The following is a 17,436-nucleotide window of genomic DNA, read 5'->3' on the forward strand; positions in this document are numbered from 1 at the left end:
AACTGCTTTTTTAGTTTATAGTAACAGCAAATAGATGGGTTGACTCAATCATTACTTGAAGTCGTGTAACTATCCATATTTATGTACCACAATTTAAGATTGAAATCAATATAGTAGTAAACATTAATAAGGTTGTTATAGTGCATTGAACAAAAATTGCGACCGGTACCGCATGTTTGAAATTAAACATTGATTACGTGAAGTACACTGCATGTGATGGATGCTCTTTAAATCAAAGTCTCTCTCTCACATTGTTGCATGGTGAAAATCCAAACAATAAGGTCCATGACTCAATGCATCTTTTTTATATAAGTGCATTGTTCATCACCAAAAGGTAAAATAAAGAGTCAAATAGTCTGATAAAGTATTCAATATGAGATTATGATCTTATTGTTGTGGTAACACTCGTTGTTTTTCAATAAATTCAAAATCCCTACCCTTAAAGAGCCGGGTTGAATTTTTAATTACATGTTATCGTCTTTGCATAGTTTTTGTTTGTGAACTTCATGCAATAGGCATGTAAAAGGAGCACTTGGCGAAGTCCAAAGATCATAATCAATTTCTTCCATGGCACCCTTCACGTGAGAGAACAAGAGAGTTGGTCCCATTCACATTTTTGTGTGGCTGCCGCTGGTTCCTTGGTGGCAAAGTCTTCTTTTGACAACAATAATGTTTACATGAAGGACATTGAGTACTCGTTTGAGATGTACTTATAAACCAACTTTTTTTTTTTTTAAGAATTTCATCCTATGACGTCTATTTTTAATAATAGCTCTTTATCAAACTTCATAAGTTGAGCTAATTGAAACTCACTTACTTATAAACCAACTAATTACTTTTTTTTCCTACTATTTGTGAATCCTACATGAATTACCTACTTATTTTGTTTAACTTCTGCTTATTTTTCTTATTATTTGCAGATTTCACATGAGCCACTTACATATTTTATTTAACTTTTATTTTTTATCTACAGTACTTTTAACAAAAAAAACTAGATAAGTTGTTCCCTAACCATTCCTCATCTATCTGTGTTGCAAGAGTGACCAGTTCCAATCAAATTATTCCATAATCGCAGTATTAGGTTGGATGAAGGCACACGGGCATTGTATTTTAATTGGTTGCAGTCAAATCATGTCTCGAATCCAATTATTATGTTTGCTAGTAAGAGCGCTGTGATTGCATTTTAAACTACTTCGTTCAAACTACTCTATGAATCTTTTCTTCTTATTTTCAAATCCTCCCATGGTTTATGCCATGAGGTTATGCATTACAACTCTCATCATATTTCAAGGAGCAATTACAGTCCCAGTAATTTTGAAGGGAATGCAAGGTTACATGATGCATCTTTTATTTATAGGTACTATGAAAATTCAGAAAATAAAGTATACATTACTGCCAAGAGAACAAGGAAAATTATGCCTATCATAACTACTGCAACTGCCACCAACAACACCGACTTTATTGTAATAAATATGGAAAAATAACAGAACTCAAAATCCAAACAATGTTTATGGCAGGGAAAAGAGCGAGAATGGGCTCAAACATGTGTTAGTCAAGATGTCAAACCGAACATAACCTTACATACATCACAGGCCAGAAAGCGCCACAATTGAATCACTTACAGGCTAGCAATATCCTAGTAACTAAATTAACTGAGTATTAGCATGACGATTAGTATTTATCACCATTCTGTTTATGAGAAGAAACTGGAAATAAGAAATCTACCACTTAGGAATCTCTCTGTTGTCCTTGAAATTGCGAGTTTGAAGCCATCTGAACCATAAAAGAAGAAATGATTGGCCACAGTTGGTTAAAAAGACTATTATATCTTTATTAGGAGAAGCTTGTGAATCTCTCAAACCAGAAGTTCCTAAATTCATAGAACTCTGTTATTGCAAACAAAGAGTATGTGGATCTCTCGCCTACTTGACTACTTCCCATTCTGTACAGAGAAAAGTAAATCCATGCATAATACAAAAAGAGACATTTCAGGAGACAGCCTTTAAATCAAAGATGCAAATTAAGAATTATGCCAAAAAAAACATTTACCTTTGTCTTTCATTTTGCCTGCGGGCTCTGTGGTTCAGCATGCTTATAGGAAGCCTTTGCAAAACGAGAAAGAGTAGATCCTAGCAATTATTGAGCCAAGAAAAGTCGGTCTTTACTTGGACTCAAAAAAATTCTTCCATTGATTTGAGATAGCTTTTCCACAGCAAGCTTATTTTATTTATTTGTTGTTCCACATCCCTAAAACTTTCATCAGAAAAGCATAATCATAAGCCATTTCCTCACATTGACCATAGCGGCCACCTTCACCAAAATGTCCTCCAGTCATATTTGCCTTCAGAATGACCGCACGAGAACATTCAAAACATGTACTATCTCGCACTTTTGCCACCCATTTTGCAGCTTCCCAAACTCCAACCCTGACAATGAAAATTAAGGCTACCCATATAAGTTTATGACTATAACCTATATATGTATGTCTACATACTAAAACAACAAAATTCAATGTATGTAAATATGAAAATGAAAAGCAGAAGATATAAATTTGCCTTGAGTCATTAAAAGATGCTGTAACAAGCATTGATGGATAACAGGCATCACAAGTAACGTTATCATAAGGAGAATAACTCAAAATAGACTCGAATTGGGAGTGTATCTGAGGATTCCCAAATTCTTCATAATCTAGTATGGTAAGAGGCAAACTAGGATCCAACAATGTGTTGCATACATCCAGAAATGGAACCTAATACAAAAATTACACAAACATCAGTGCCAAAAAATTAACAATAATAAAAATTAATAATTTACATTCACATTAAATAATAAAAAAGCACAAAGTATATCATTATAAACTTCAAAGTATGTATATATACTAGTTCAACTAAAACATGGTTTATCAAACACAAATTATTTCTAAACTTTGGAATTCTATCTTTGTTTCCATCTCCTTATCAATCTAGAGCATGAGAATCTTGATAGTAAAATCTACATATAACAACAATCTACTTCACTGGATCAAAACATGGACAACTGGATGGTAAAACATTTTGCTTTAAGGGCAAACCTTCAAAATGGCAGCACGAAATAGATCTGGGTACATATTGATAGCTGCCCCCACAACTAGACATCCAGCACTAAATCCAATCGCACCAACTCGATCTCTATGAACATAGCCCTCATTAACCAGGTAGTCCGCACATGCTACAAAGTCATAGACAGAATTCTGTTTGTACAGCCCACTGCCAGACTTATGCCACAAAGAATCACCGCCACCGCCACCCCTGCCCACACATAACTTCGTGTGTCATATAAAACATCTAAAGCATCAGCAGCAATGCAACAGACATCTTACTTCAGCCAAGAAGGTAGCTATCAAGTGGCATCTTAAGTACAATTTCAAGTATACACTTGAGCTCAGTATTGGTAGTGAATATATATATATGTGCTTATTCTCAAAAATACAAACAATAAAAAAAAAACAATGGTGAAGACAACTCAACATATCAGATCAACTAGAGCTTGTAATAACTTATATCATATCAATACATTTTTTTTGTACATATATACAAGATAAGTTTACATAATATCAGATGCAAGCAGGCAAAAACTTCTTCAATATGCAAATTCAAAAATATCAACCAGCCCTCTTCTAGCCTTTGAGATTGAGAATTCATAACAAATTCCAAAAGTAGTTATGAGCAACTTTCAAAACACTAGCAATCTGATTGTTTTGATTTCATGCATAGAGTTTTTTTTTTTGAGAAACAATGCATGCATAGAGTTAATGTTGGTTAATGCACACTTAAAAATCAGTGCCACAGTGATCAAAGAAAATAGAAATCAACGTAATGTGGGGAACCAACCTCACATCAGCAAATGCAACCACCCAACCACGATCAAGTAAACTCAGGCGGTTTGAACACCAGCTTTTTTCTAAAACTTCACCATATGCCCCATAGCCATGTAAAACTCCATGAGACTGACCTTTCTGCCAGGATTTTTGGGCATACAAGATGGTCAAGGGAATCCTGACACCATCATAGGAAACAACTTCCTTCCTTTCACAACAATACGCACTCGAAAAGTCCTTCCATCTCTCTGATTCAAAATCCAGGACATTTTCTTTCTCATTTTGCAAGCAAAATGTATCTGCCTCATATGCTGGTAAGCGTGTTCTATTACCGGAAACACCCTTCACTTCCTCTTGCTGCACAATCGAGTATTTCTGTCTCGACATGTCATAGTCAACAATCACATCAGGCATCTGTGCATTCGAAAATAAGGATAAGAATTTTAGATCAAAATCAAGGAGCGTACCTAATTCAAAAGTATCTGAGAATAGTAGAATTAACATAACAAATTCAATTGGATTCCTACAAAGTCGAAAAAATTCATTTTAAGTTAACATGAGAATATGTCAGGACTATCGAACTTTGATAGTTTCACCAATCAAAATCCACTGCTTTTATTTTTCAAAAATTTAAACTGCAATTTAAATGCAATTATAAATACTATAGGGGGATTTCTAACCATTCCAAAACAGCGGAAGATTATTTTTAGCTCTCTTTCTGTCAAATTTTTCAAAATATAACTCGAAAGAGTATTTTTACATGAGAATGTTGATCAAGATTAAAACCTAGACTGGAATAAGTTTGGTTTAAGTCTATTGAACACAGAAGTCCCAATGTATCAGAGATATTTTCCTGATTGCCAAAACAAATACTTTAAACAGGCTAAGAACAGATAAGAAAAGAAAACTGAAGGAGATGACTATGTCGACTAGTGAGACCAGGATAGTGGTGATAACAAAAAGATCTTCAATTGCTAGTATTCAAATCTAGAAAATAGAAAAATGTGACTAGATAGACAATTAGACAGCTAGAAAATGTAGTACAGAGCTAGATGAATAAGCATAACTAAATCCAGATAAAACACAAGTTTAGAGAAGTTGTGCAGGGAATTGTTAAATATGTCATCTTAATGGCAAGACACCACATCAAAGAGCCACAGAAATTCTTTTAAGTTTCCATATGATAGATTACTAGAAAGAGAGAGAGCAAGAAAAAGCAAGCGCGTAAGCGAGAGAAAGAGAGAGAGAGAGAGAGAGAGAAACATAATGTATTATGCTGATTAGAAGTCATACCACTGGTGATGAAAGCACCACACGGTATACTGAGCTCATGAAGTCATGGTTTGAACCTGGAACAACAGTACATAGATTTGAAGGCAGAGGAAAATACCATGGATTAAGATCATCAACCTCCATTTGATGCTGCAAAACAACTCAAGATGAATAGAACATTAATTAAAAATACATTTGCACACGTAAGGAGCATTATAGATATATATATATATATTCTCTTATGTGAGTAGATCATATGTATAAATATAATCAACCATAACATAATCTGAACTGGACTTAAAAATATCTCAAAAAGACGAAAGTTAAACATTTGTAAATCTGATGTTTAATGATCCAGGGTCCCTTATATGACTAAATAAATTGACTTATCCAAAGAAAAATGACTAAATAAATTATATCTGACCATATTTGCATATAAACACACTTTTTTTATAAGTAGAAAGAGTGGTCAAAAGCACATATATACATCCATATTTTGCATTTGTTTTCATTCAATGCATATTCTTTGATGGTCTCCTTTTTATGTATCTACATGAACGTAAAATCCATCATTTGCATGTGCAGTTCTGCTCCACAAATCTGCAGTTTATAGAAGAATAGGCTAAACCATTTTATCACATGGCTTGTTACAGTACTTTTCATAAAATTAGGAACATGATATAGATTCCTCAATGTCTATGGATGAGCAAATCCAGAAATCTATTCTTTATATTTTTCAACTTTCAAATTTATCATTTCTTTCTCTCTTATACTGGGAGACGTTCATTGTAACATGATAAACTTCAACATTATAAAGTATAAAAGGCAAAACATAGAATATTATTACTCTGTTCTTTTCATATTTTTATTAGTAAAGCGTAACTTTTTTTGATAAGTAAATTAAACAAATAAAACGTTATGCTTTACCAATGAAAATATGAGAAGAACAGAGTAATGAAGCAGAAATAGTGTTGTGTCCCAAGGCCAAATGGCAAATAATTCTGAAGGAGTTGAAGAAGTTTGAATTTGAATAGAATTCTAATAAAATTATGCAGTAGATTAGGATGAGGATTAGGATTTAATTTCAATTTGTATTTACATTTAAGTAGGAGTTGGATCCTAGGTTTTAGGACTTGGTTGTGATGAAGCTTATCTCCTTACTAGTATTTACATACGTAGGAATTATGAATGAAGCAAGCAGTATATTAATCAAAAAATGTCTATATCCTCTCTCAAGTTCAGGAGATTAGTCATCTCAAACTGACTACACTTATCTTTTATTTCTATATTCACAACAAATAGTAATACCTTATAATTAAAGTTGATAGGCAAATTGACAGAACACAGCATAGGAAACCCCTTCTTATTGACAGAAAGCACCAGATGTCCGTTATAAATGTCCATATCTTGTAAGCTCATATCTCCACCTGGAAGGATGACATTCTAAAAGGAAAATGGATGTATGTGAAAGATGACAAAAATGGTTAGATAATAAATAAACATTCAAATTAAACCCCACACTTTTAGAACTTTCATATAAACCTTAAAACTTTCAAAATGTTTCAATTCAAACCATAAACTTATTTACAATGGTGTTAATGGAAAATGCTTAAACAAAGGAATGTCATGTAGTTATTTCAAAACATTCCCCTATTATATATGAATATTATTTTACTCTAAGCCACATGGGGTCATTTTGTTTAAGCATTTTCCTTTAATGGCTTCACATGTAATGTGTTTGAATTGAAATCCTTTTAAAAGTGTAGTTCAATTTAAAACTTTTGAAAGTGTACAGTTTAATTTAAAACCACTTTGAAACTGTGGTTTTTTTTTTTTTTTTTTGCCCCTACAAGTAACTATGAGGTTTGAAATTTAATTTAGCCATTAGAAAATATACATAGGATGGTCACCAAAACTTCACCTGCCAATTAGCTGACTGTATATCTTCAACTGAGCATTTAGCCAGGTAATAGTTTCCACCAGAACACTCATTATTCTCACTCAAAGGGGCATTTGTAAGAATATAGAAGAAACCATAGTGATGTTCCAAAAAATACTGTATGCCACAAACACGCTCATGAATTTGGAGCAAGCCACCTAATGGATTGGTAGCATCAATTACATAAACCTGTCATAAACGCAACGAAAGATAAGTCTCACTGTATGAGAATAGACTCAATATAAATGCTCGAAAGGGGAAAACATTTATATATGTAAGTTCCTTCCTCGGATGAAGTCCTTGAATTTGAATTCACAGTTATGAACTTGCCATCTTTTGTGCTTGTTATGTCCACACAAAAGCTGGAATCACTTTCAGTAAACACTGGGACATCATCCATATTGGGACATCCTAATTTTGTACAGAGAACCCTGCCAAAAAAATATATAAAACATAGGTGAGAAAGTGTATTGACCCCCAGGAAAAAAATATTCAGAATAGTCACCTTGCCTGTAAGGTCGTTGATTATCATCTGCTATTGTATAAAACAGAGTATTGCCATCTTGAGCCCATGCCAAGCTAACAACCCCATCAACTTGTATATTTGAAACAACACATCCACTTCTAAGGTCCTTAATTTGAAGCATGAATCGTTCACTGCCAGTAATATCAAGCGTGTATGCAAGAAACTTGTGGTCTGGTGAAATTCGACATGTACCCACATGCACATAACCTGCAATATTGAGAACCAATATAACAATGTTAGCTAACAAAAGAAAAAGGAAAGGAAAAACCAAACACAATGTATACTTGAATCTTCTTTTTTTTCTTTTAAGGTATATACTTGAATCAATATTGAAAAAACATATGTGCCATAAAAGCATAGCTAATGGTCCAAGGTATGGCTTTCACGATTGAATTCCATGAGGTATATTAACATGGAGTAATGGATGTATTAAAATTTAAAGATGCATTTTTCTTCATTCTTTGCTTTAAAGTCTAAGAATTTGGAAACAAAAATCAATTACATCTTCTAGCTCAGCATGAATACTAAATAGATAAAATGAACTAGGCTGTGTAGCATTAACCAATGGAAAGATGTATCTAAGTTTTAGAATAGCTTCCTAGTCAGGCTACAAAAAATAAGTATACGTGAAAAGGAAGCCACTTTGCCAAATATTTATGAGAAAAAAAATATTAATCTTAGAACAGAGAAAAAAAAAACTTGCCATATTGTTCTGCAATTTTATTCCAGTCTAGCAAAGGTTCCTCCCCTCCAAATCCTCCTCTTGCATAATGAAGGAAAGCATTCAGCCAACCACTCTTCTCAGTATCTAACCTCCTACACAGAACAGGGTATTCCTTCCCCTCTGGAATGTATTGGTAATACAACCTGCTCGTTATAAAACAAAATTATAAATTTAAAAGAATTGGCACTCGATTAAAGCAGAACCAATAAATGAACAAGCACAATATCAAAGATGATATGAGTCTAAGACATTAACATCCTCATCACTCACTGCATTCACCTTGTGGCACTTACATGGAATCCAAGTCCAAACATATTAGACAATGCTCTCATTTTTTACACCTAGAAGCACTAATACAAAATAATCAAATTCACACCATAGCACAGAAATATCAAATAGCATCCCTACCAATCACAAGAATACTTGTATATAACCATCAATGGGAACCAAACTTTATAATAAAAACCAATGCAAGCTATTAAAATGGCTTAAATACATTGTTGGTACCTAAGATGTGGCCAAACTACAGAACTGACAGGTCATTACTATGTCAGAAACATTAGAGACTAAAGGGTTCAATTTAAATTCGTTTAGGGACTAAAAACTCAAGAGTCAAGATTAAAAGAAATCACTTTTTAAGTTTGTTAAGGGACTAAATGCGATTACGGGAAAAAGTTTAAAGTTTAGGGAGCAAGAATGTATTTTGACCAATTAAAAATTCATAAAAGGTGAAAACTTTGGTGAAAAGAGGAAATGGGGTTGGTGAGAAATGAACAAACCAGGGTCCCCAGCGCTCAGGAGGAGTGGAAATGGAAGTGGGCATTCGGCTTTTCATCTCTGAAAAGAGTGTGCGTTGGAGGGGGTGGGTGTCAGCCATGAAAGCTTCAGCGTATGAGTTCTCTTGGGTGAGGTAGTGAGAGAGATCAGGGTCGTTGGTGTTGGACATCCAATGGTAAGGATCTTGCCACGTCCTTCCATGAGCGGAGACAGTGAATGGGACTTTCTTTGGGATTGGAGGGGTTTGTTGGGGTGGCGAGAAGGATGGATGCTCTCTACCTCTGCAGAGGGAGGAGAATAGGGAGGAAGATATGTGGGGTATTATGAAAACAGAGAGCTGTTTGATTGAGCACTTGGGATTTAGGAGGGAGGCAAGAGCCATAGAGCTTGGAGGTTGGAGATTATGGAGTATGGAGTATCGACTGGAGGGACTAGGAACTAGGCAAGAGCCAGTGTGCTTCGCTTCTGACTTCACTAGAGGCTCAAGAACTAAAAGTGTTTTTTTTTTTTTTTTTTTTTTTTTTTTTTTGAGAAGGAAAAAGTGTTTTATTGTGTTCCAAAAATAGGAGTGTTCTGTTGAAAAAGAAATAAATAATAACATTGAGAGGTTCTAAAAGAAAAGGTAATATTAAAAAATTAATATGAGAAAGTTTAGGGCAGTTTGGTATAGTAGATTAAACAACACTTTTCAATTTTTAAATAATATTACATATATTTTCATATATTTTTTTATTCACACGAATTTTTAAAAAATATAAACAACGTTACTAAAACAACATTACCAAATAATCTCTTAATCAAGAGAGAGGAGACCGGTTATAGTACCCTATCTTCCCTATTGGAAATCTCTTACAAAATCTTGCAACCTTGTAAACTTTTTTTACTTTTTTATCTTTTTAATTTTTTATTCAATTACTAAGATTAAAAGTCAAATTTTTTTTTTTAAAGTCTATTTAGAATAGTATTGCAACCAAGTAGGAATCGCAACAGAGCGGGTATGAGGTGGGTTTCCTATTTCCCGCCCCTACCCACTTCCTTTTCAAGGTGGATTTTGTTCCCGACCCGTTCTAACGGGTCCCATGGGTACCCATCCCGCCACACCCAAAGTTTATATATATAATTTATTAAGAGTTTATTTTGAATGCATTAAATCAAAACTCATAAAACATTAAAAATAAAATAAAATAAAATAAAAACAAATTCTAACATTACAAAACCTTCTCAAAGCATAACAAAATAATAATTCAAGTAATAAGAAGTACAAAAACAACTCAAACATAGCAATACAACAATTAAAAATATAAACAATGTAAATATTAAAACATAAAAGTATAAATTCAATAATACAATATAAAAAATATATATCATAAATTTAAAGTTAGAATGCTAAAAACACATATGTATGTCTTATAAAAAATCTTATAAGAATATTTTTTTTAAACTGCTATCCCTACAACCAAGGTAAGGCACCGAATTTCAATCCAATTTCATTAGCCCATTGGGGTTTTTGGGGGTGTCTCACTACTAATTTATTTTGATGCAATGTTTTGAAAAATGAATTTTGATTTAAGACCCATAGAATTGTTTAGGTGGCCATCTCATAACTTGTGGAGGATTTTCATACCCAAAAAAAATTTAATGTTATACTTTAGGTTTCTCAATTAAATTTAAATATGTAAGGACACGATTTGGTGACGAACCTAAACAGTATTGGGTTCGTACGTAAAAGGCCCAGATAATATGATTTGTAGAGCGTGGGTGTAAAGAGCTAGATTAACGGTGGTATCTACCTCCAAAATTTTCTTTCAAGCCCATACCATGTTTTCCTTCTCTTTTGTTGGTATAATCAACGTCTTTTCTTAAATCCCTAGTGTTACTCTCTCTCCCTCTCTTCTTCCTTCTTTCTCTTCAGTTTTGTGTGTGTTCTCCTTTTTTTCTCGATCCCCTTCTTCATGTTCCTCTTTTAGTTTATATACTCCCCTTCGCGATCCATCTTCACCGAACACGTGTAGATTGTGCCCGGGGGATTTCTTTCTGTCCCATCTGGCGCCTCCTGGAACTTCCTATGGGCAGCTGTAAGGCTGCTTTCCTGCTGCTCAGGTATCACCTCCACATTAATGCGGCCAGAGAGTTGGTTGAGAGGTCATTAATGCGGAGGCAGCTATAGTTTCAGATATTTGTTGGCCTTATCTCTTTCATCTTTAGTCGGCTACTCTACCCCTTGAGATGACCTACTTCTGAGGTTTGATCGTGGTGATACCACGTCCTGATCGTCTTCGGACGCGATCGTCCTCGGACGCATACTGCCGAGGAGGATGGCGTCCTCGGACGGGTGCACGACCTCGGATGGGCCACTGGCCCAACAATCCTCAACCAATTCTGAATCCTATGGGCCTATCGACCGAATGATCCCCACAAAATACATTATTGAATTTTTTTTTTATTGGATGACAATTGTTATTAAAAAAGATAACACTGTTTGTATTGCATTGGTCAATGTAACCATATGTTTAGATTTGAGTAGAAAACTTAAAGAATCATACCTAAATTTTGCCATTTTCTTAATAGGAGTTTGATTTGTTACATGTGTCATTAAGGTAACATGAGCCAATATTGAACATCATTGCACATCATCTGCATTACAGTAACTTATCCATAATTAATGGACAACCAAAAGCATTTCTTATGGTTCATCTAATTGTTGCATTGCCACAGTCTCAATAACTTAGCTTATCAATCATCCAAATCACAACAATCCCTTACAACAACCCAATATGTGATTTAACATTTATGGTGATTGAGTATTATTATTATTATTATTATTATTATTATTATTATTATTATTATTATTATTATTATTATTATTATTATTGTTACAAAAAGTGGTGGAGGAGAGATTCAAACCTTAATTGTCCTCATAAGGGAGACCAAATCACTAAGATACAAGGCTCTTGACCAATAATTGTGTATTCGATCAAACTTAGATCTTTGTGGGGTGGGGTGGGTGAAGCACTTGGCAACAATAGCGTTTCATTCCTTAGTTTTATTAGGTTGATACAATTGTTTGACATACGATCTTTAATCTTGGTCAACAAATCCCCAATCTGCTTGAATATCAATTGAATCAATGAGTTTGGGCTTTCACTTACAGCAACGCATGGTGGAGAGAGATTGGAGTGAAAAATGATTTATTTTATTTTATAAATAGGTAATGGGGAAGGGGAAGATGGAATTTGAACTTTGAACAAGAAATATAGGACTCATAAAGGATGTCATTACTGTAAAAACAAATTAAAAATACAAAATTGTGAGCTACAATTTGGAGAGGTACGGTAGAATTTGAAAATTTTGGCTAACTTACGGTTTGCGTTATGTACGATGTTTTTGCACACGGATAAAATTACAAATGCCTAACCTAATGTAAATGCTTTCATCTAGATCAAGTTCCAGGTGACTTGTCAATCCACTCAGTGAATTTCGAGATTTTGTCTTGATCTTTCATTGGTGCTTTTCAAGTTTTTTAGTCCTATTTTACAAAATGATCAAGGGTTAAAAGTATGTATTAATAACAGCTAAAGCGTACCTACCGCACAAATGGCCTAGGTCACCTCTAGTGAGATATGATTGTTGATATTCAATCACTTATGTCACCTTCTTCGTGTGAGACTCAATCACTTAGGTCACCTCTCTCTCTCTCTCTCTCTCCCCCACAGACACATAGCACAAAACAGAAAGCTTCTGTCTACCCCGATGAATGAGACAGTGAAAGATAGAAAGGGGCTTTTTACTCTTCTGTCCCTTCATTCGCGTATATAGAAATTCATTTTAGCTTCAAGCAGCACAAACGAACACCACTTTAGGCTTGTATAAGTGGGCTTTGACTCCCCTACAATATCATATACTAACCTCTACCGCACATGAGTATACTCCTAAAGCTTCATTTTTTGTTATGCATATTCTCGCAAATCTTTATGCAATCCATATGTCAAGCTAGCATAAATCAGTATAAACTTGTAGGTTTTCTAGCATTAAAAGAACCATGTAATATAAGAATAAACACAATAAAGTCATCTATACAAGGCATGTAAAGGTCTAGCTTCCCCAAATTTGTTCACTAACAACCTAAAACAGGCATCATAGCTTGCCACTATTTATAGCACTAAAACAAATAAAAGAACACAGATGATATCTAATTCAGTTTTGCCAACCAAAGTAACTGCACCTCCTAAGAAAATCACAATATTAAGTTTGATATGTAGAATCTACTGATCCTGTTTTCCGTTCAGTGGTCATTACTATTAGTTACAGATGCAAGTCTTTGCCTTTACTTCATATTTCCCTCGAATTGGCAGTCTTCTAACCTCTTGCAGCTGCTGCTTTCTTCATTTGTGCTTCATCTTCAACATCCTGTAATTGCCAATAAGATTTCAAAGAATTTTCAAGGTAACAATCATTTGATGCAGGCTTCTAGTTCCATGGTTATTAGTTAAAAGTCATTTATCTATAAGATTGTTGGTCAAATTAAGATGGATGCATTTTCCTCAATATGCAAAAGAAGTGAAATCAAGGTGAAGCATAAGTCAATGATTTTAAAAATGTGATGAAAGACAAGTAAATCAAGAAATAAGTAAAGCTTACTGAATTGCCAATCTTGTCAAAATCATCATCAAAGCTTTCCTCACCATCATCTGAAAGACCATGTAAGATAATCAGCCAACTGAACAGAAAAATCATAAGACTCATAACTCTATTCACCACATTTTTATTTCATCAGAGATGTTTTACTTGACATGCTCCAAATTATTCAAAAGTTAAATGACACTATGTTGCAAATCTTGTACACAAATTGTACATAACTTCACTGAGAAAATATTGACTATCGATCCAAAGAGCCAGCCATACATTAACACCTTAGTACTTTTTTCCCACATTAATTTGATAAATTACATAGAGGTCAGACATTGGTGCGATGGCAAGTGCCCTCTGTCCAAGCAATGTGTCACAGGTTTGAGTCCAGGAATTAGGCTCTCCTAGACCCCACAAAAGCAGGAGCACTGTGCAATAGTACCCCCTTTTTTCTATTGATCAATTATGCATACACCCAATTGGTCTTTAAGCATAACCCCACCCTCCACCCAATTCTTATAGGTGAAAGAAGTGCCATTTGAATCAGACCTCATTGGGAAGCCAAACACCTTAGAATTGTAAGCAATATGTAAATATGTAAGTGCCTAGAGTCCATAAAAATAGAATAATTGAATAAGCTTATTATTTTTTATTAAATTTTAAATGTATCCATCTATTTTATTAAGTATTTGAAAATTTAAGGGTATTTGTCCTTTTATTATGCTGCCACATTGTTTCTCTAAATGACATATGCAAAACAATGGACTGAAAGACATTCATATTCCACAATTCTAATTCTGTATTGGACAATGACCACCACTTTCAAAAGATCACTTCCATAAAAAAATAAGGGCAATTGATCAAATGGGAGACCATAAATATTTTGATATTAGTAAACTCTATGGGAATGCATGCTAAACCTGCTAGAGTGCACATCTAGATTCCATGCAAAATTATGCTGTAGTTTATACTAAGACTAAAATGTAATTAATGCAACACTAATGGTCCATTTGGATTGAGGGGGAGGAAGGTGGAGAAGAGTAGAGTAGAGTGGATTTAGCACAAAATTAGCTTATTTTTAGCCAACATTACTCTACTCCCCTCCACTCCCCCTCCTTTCCCCCTCCATCCAAACAGGCCATAAAACATGTCATAAACAGATGCAGGGAAATTCTAAATTGCAATTGAGGCTGTTGAACATGACCACATGTCAACAAGGAAGTATACCTCCACCCCCATCACTGTCTTCAAGATCTCCCAAAAGAAATTTATCCAAGTCCTGCTCAGCTGAAGCGTTGGAAGTTTGACCCTTCAAGCTCTTCTCCACCCCTTCTGCTTTCTCATTTTCTTCAGAAGCTTGTTTCACTTTATCATCTTTTATGTCCTCTGCCGCTTTGAGCTTAAGCTCCTCCATGTATTGCTTCTCAAACCTAAGAGTAAGTTTATAACCATTGTAAGAAAAGATATTAGTTCTAAATAGTCCAAGTTAAACCAAAATACAAAGAGAGAACAATCCATGCCTCCTTTGATTCACCACTTCGGAAAATGGAGATTTTGAGAAACAATAAATTAGTATCTACTTCCAATAATGCATCAAAAATAAATTTAAAATCTTGTGGGAATCCATCAATAAAGCAAAAATGTTTCTCTCAAATAAACTGCTACTTACGGAGCCACATGGCTGTTCACAAGTGTGAAATATATTTTCCAGAATCTTCTTTCTTTCATAACACGTGGGCATAATTCATATCTTAATCTTGAAATTTCCTGCAAAAAAAATAAAAAATTATTGAATGTTCTGCTTCTGTAGTAAATAGCATCACCTTATTAACACCTATAATCCAGTAAATTCCAGGACAATACAAATTTATTCGTTAAAACCCATTAAAAAAAAACACAAAATTTATCTCAATATCATTTTGCATTTACTTGGAGAAGAATAAAACTTAAAGTGCAATGAAAACAAAAAGAACAGAAGTAATGAAGTATCAACAAATCAACAATTTTAACTTCTACTTTGAGAAACATTTTTGTGAAATCAAGTTTTTTCCCTAACCACTGCTATAATATAAAACTTCCAGTCACAAAATCTGAATTTTCTCAGCTTATTAGCCTGATCAAAACAAGCAACAGTTCGAAAAAAGACAAGTTAGTGGATTTCTCTCCTTCCAAATATAGGCATAAAGTTTTAACGCAGAACAACAAAATTCATGATACCAACACCACTAACCATGAAATCACATAATCCCATAACATTAGAAGATAAATATATTTTAGATATTGGTCCCTCAATTTGAAAGTGATCGCTTTTAAACTAAAAACCAATCTGTTATCACTATGCTAAACACATTAAGACTAAAAGCAATCATTTTAAGTTTGCCAGAAACTAAAAGCAATCAATTTTAAGTTGTTAAGGACTAAAAAACTGACTACTTTAAGCTTCAGGAACTGAAATCGGTCATGAGACAAAAAAGTAAAAGTAAAACTAAGATATAAGAATTGAATTTTATGCAAAATTGAGATTGCGCATGGAAAAAGAAAAGCATAGAAGAGAAATAAAATGAACCAACTTTAACAGTAGTGAGAACAATTGTAGCGTGCTTCTCCTGCCACTCCGTCAGATCTTTACGCACATTCGACACCGTGGTCGTCACGTCAGACGCCTCTGCTTCCTCTGCAAATATCAAAAAGCGTTCCTTTTTTTCCATCAAATCACAAAATTCAGAAAACGGCAATTGAGTTGAATCAGTATTTACCTTGGATAGGGAAGTTCTGGAATGTAGTAGAAGTGAGGCCCTTGACGAAGTCTCTCAGATCGTCAGTGACACCGAAAGCGCGGAGCTCCGATTCGGAGTAGGAAGCGGAGGCGGACGAGGAGGCGGAAGAATTGCCGAGCGAAGAGAGCTGAGCGGGGATAATGTCGGAGAGGGAGAGAGACTTGATCTGCTGAATCTGAATCTGATCGAGCGCGGCGGATTTGATCTGATCGGCCTTCTTGGAAGCCTCGGCAGCAAGCTCCATGGATTTCTTGGTGGTTTCGGTGACCAAATCGGAAATGTTAACGGAACTCGTGAGAGTCTGAGATCTCCTCGCCGCTTCTTCTGCCAACCCTTTCGCTCTCTTCCAAATGTCCTCCATTGTTGTTTGTTGATTTTTCTGAATCTCAAAATCTCAAATCTGAAATTCTTCTTTGTGTGTGTTACTTTGTTTTTTGTTAGAGATATATATTAGGCAGTGAAGATTGATTAGTAGAAAGACGTTGATGATAATAGGGGTCTTTGTTGTTTGTTTGTGTTTGTTTCGCTTTCTGTTTCTGTTTCTGCTTCGGTGTTTCTGTTTCACTTCATCACGCAAAAACGCGCCGTTTTAGCTCTGGAGTCTCGTCTCACCCCCCAGTCTCTAAATTAAGTCAACTCTAACGGAACTAGCGGGCTCCAGCTTTGGGCCTTATGGGGTTTGGAGAGTTTTGTTCTTTCTAAACCCAATCCAAAATCCTAATTCTCTAACTCAACCCAATTCAATTCAATCCGATAGGATTGAGTTGAGTGAATGACTTGAGTCATTAAAATGGCAATTGACACTCTTTTCAATTATTTATTTTTCAAAATTGAATATACCATTAAAACCTTTGTTTTCACTTTGCTATCATTGTAGTTAAACCTCTTTTCAATTTCATCCTTAATGATGAAAATGAAGAGAGTATTCTTATGGTTGGA

The 17,436-nt window shown here is 34.6% G+C and overlaps 2 protein-coding genes across 5 annotated transcripts; both read right to left on the minus strand.

Annotated features, from left to right (window-relative positions):
* Positions 1-1,402: 1,402 nt before the first annotated feature.
* LOC115979039 (protease 2) lies at positions 1,403-9,592 on the minus strand. 4 transcript variants are annotated; one of them, XM_031100985.1, is made up of 12 exons: positions 9,097-9,592; positions 8,297-8,460; positions 7,578-7,800; positions 7,354-7,498; positions 7,050-7,256; positions 6,437-6,571; positions 5,150-5,278; positions 3,870-4,270; positions 3,071-3,287; positions 2,556-2,749; positions 2,050-2,426; positions 1,403-1,773 (listed from the first exon to the last, which is right to left on the minus strand). In XM_031100985.1, exons 1-11 carry the CDS (start codon positions 9,474-9,476, stop codon positions 2,228-2,230), a joined length of 2,394 nt encoding a protein of 797 aa, XP_030956845.1. In that variant the 5' UTR covers positions 9,477-9,592; the 3' UTR covers positions 1,403-1,773; positions 2,050-2,227. The 4 variants fall into 4 exon arrangements, with proteins under 4 accessions (XP_030956845.1, XP_030956844.1, XP_030956846.1 ...); XM_031100984.1 differs by having other exon boundaries at positions 1,403-1,942; XM_031100986.1 differs by lacking the exon at positions 2,556-2,749 and having other exon boundaries at positions 1,403-1,942.
* Positions 9,593-13,094: 3,502 nt separating this feature from the next.
* On the minus strand, positions 13,095-17,123 carry LOC115979040. The gene is made up of 6 exons (XM_031100989.1): positions 16,477-17,123; positions 16,291-16,394; positions 15,390-15,487; positions 14,948-15,150; positions 13,733-13,782; positions 13,095-13,501 (listed from the first exon to the last, which is right to left on the minus strand). Exons 1-6 carry the CDS (start codon positions 16,856-16,858, stop codon positions 13,451-13,453), a joined length of 888 nt encoding a protein of 295 aa, XP_030956849.1. The 5' UTR covers positions 16,859-17,123; the 3' UTR covers positions 13,095-13,450.
* Positions 17,124-17,436: the final 313 nt, after the last annotated feature.

Source organism: Quercus lobata, chromosome 3, assembly GCF_001633185.2.
Source record: "Quercus lobata isolate SW786 chromosome 3, ValleyOak3.0 Primary Assembly, whole genome shotgun sequence".
In the NCBI taxonomy this organism is placed as follows: Eukaryota; Viridiplantae; Streptophyta; class Magnoliopsida; order Fagales; family Fagaceae; genus Quercus; species Quercus lobata.

Bases quoted from the DNA above. Each gene is read 5' to 3' on its own strand.
- LOC115979039 (XM_031100985.1), bottom strand. From the start codon at position 9,476: ATGGCTCTTGCCTCCCTCCTAAATCCCAAGTGCTCAATCAAACAGCTC. The intron at 5,279-6,436 runs GTATTACTATTT...GTTGTTTTGCAG, and splicing joins CTATCAACTTTAATTATAAG to CATCAAATGGAGGTTGATGA. The intron at 2,750-3,070 runs GTTTGCCCTTAA...TTTTTGTATTAG, and splicing joins TTCGTGCTGCCATTTTGAAG to GTTCCATTTCTGGATGTATG.
- LOC115979040 (XM_031100989.1), bottom strand. From the start codon at position 16,858: ATGGAGGACATTTGGAAGAGAGCGAAAGGGTTGGCAGAAGAAGCGGCG. The intron at 13,783-14,947 runs GTATACTTCCTT...ATGGTCTTTCAG, and splicing joins AGACAGTGATGGGGGTGGAG to ATGATGGTGAGGAAAGCTTT. The intron at 13,502-13,732 runs GTAAGCTTTACT...TGGCAATTACAG, and splicing joins TTGACAAGATTGGCAATTCA to GATGTTGAAGATGAAGCACA.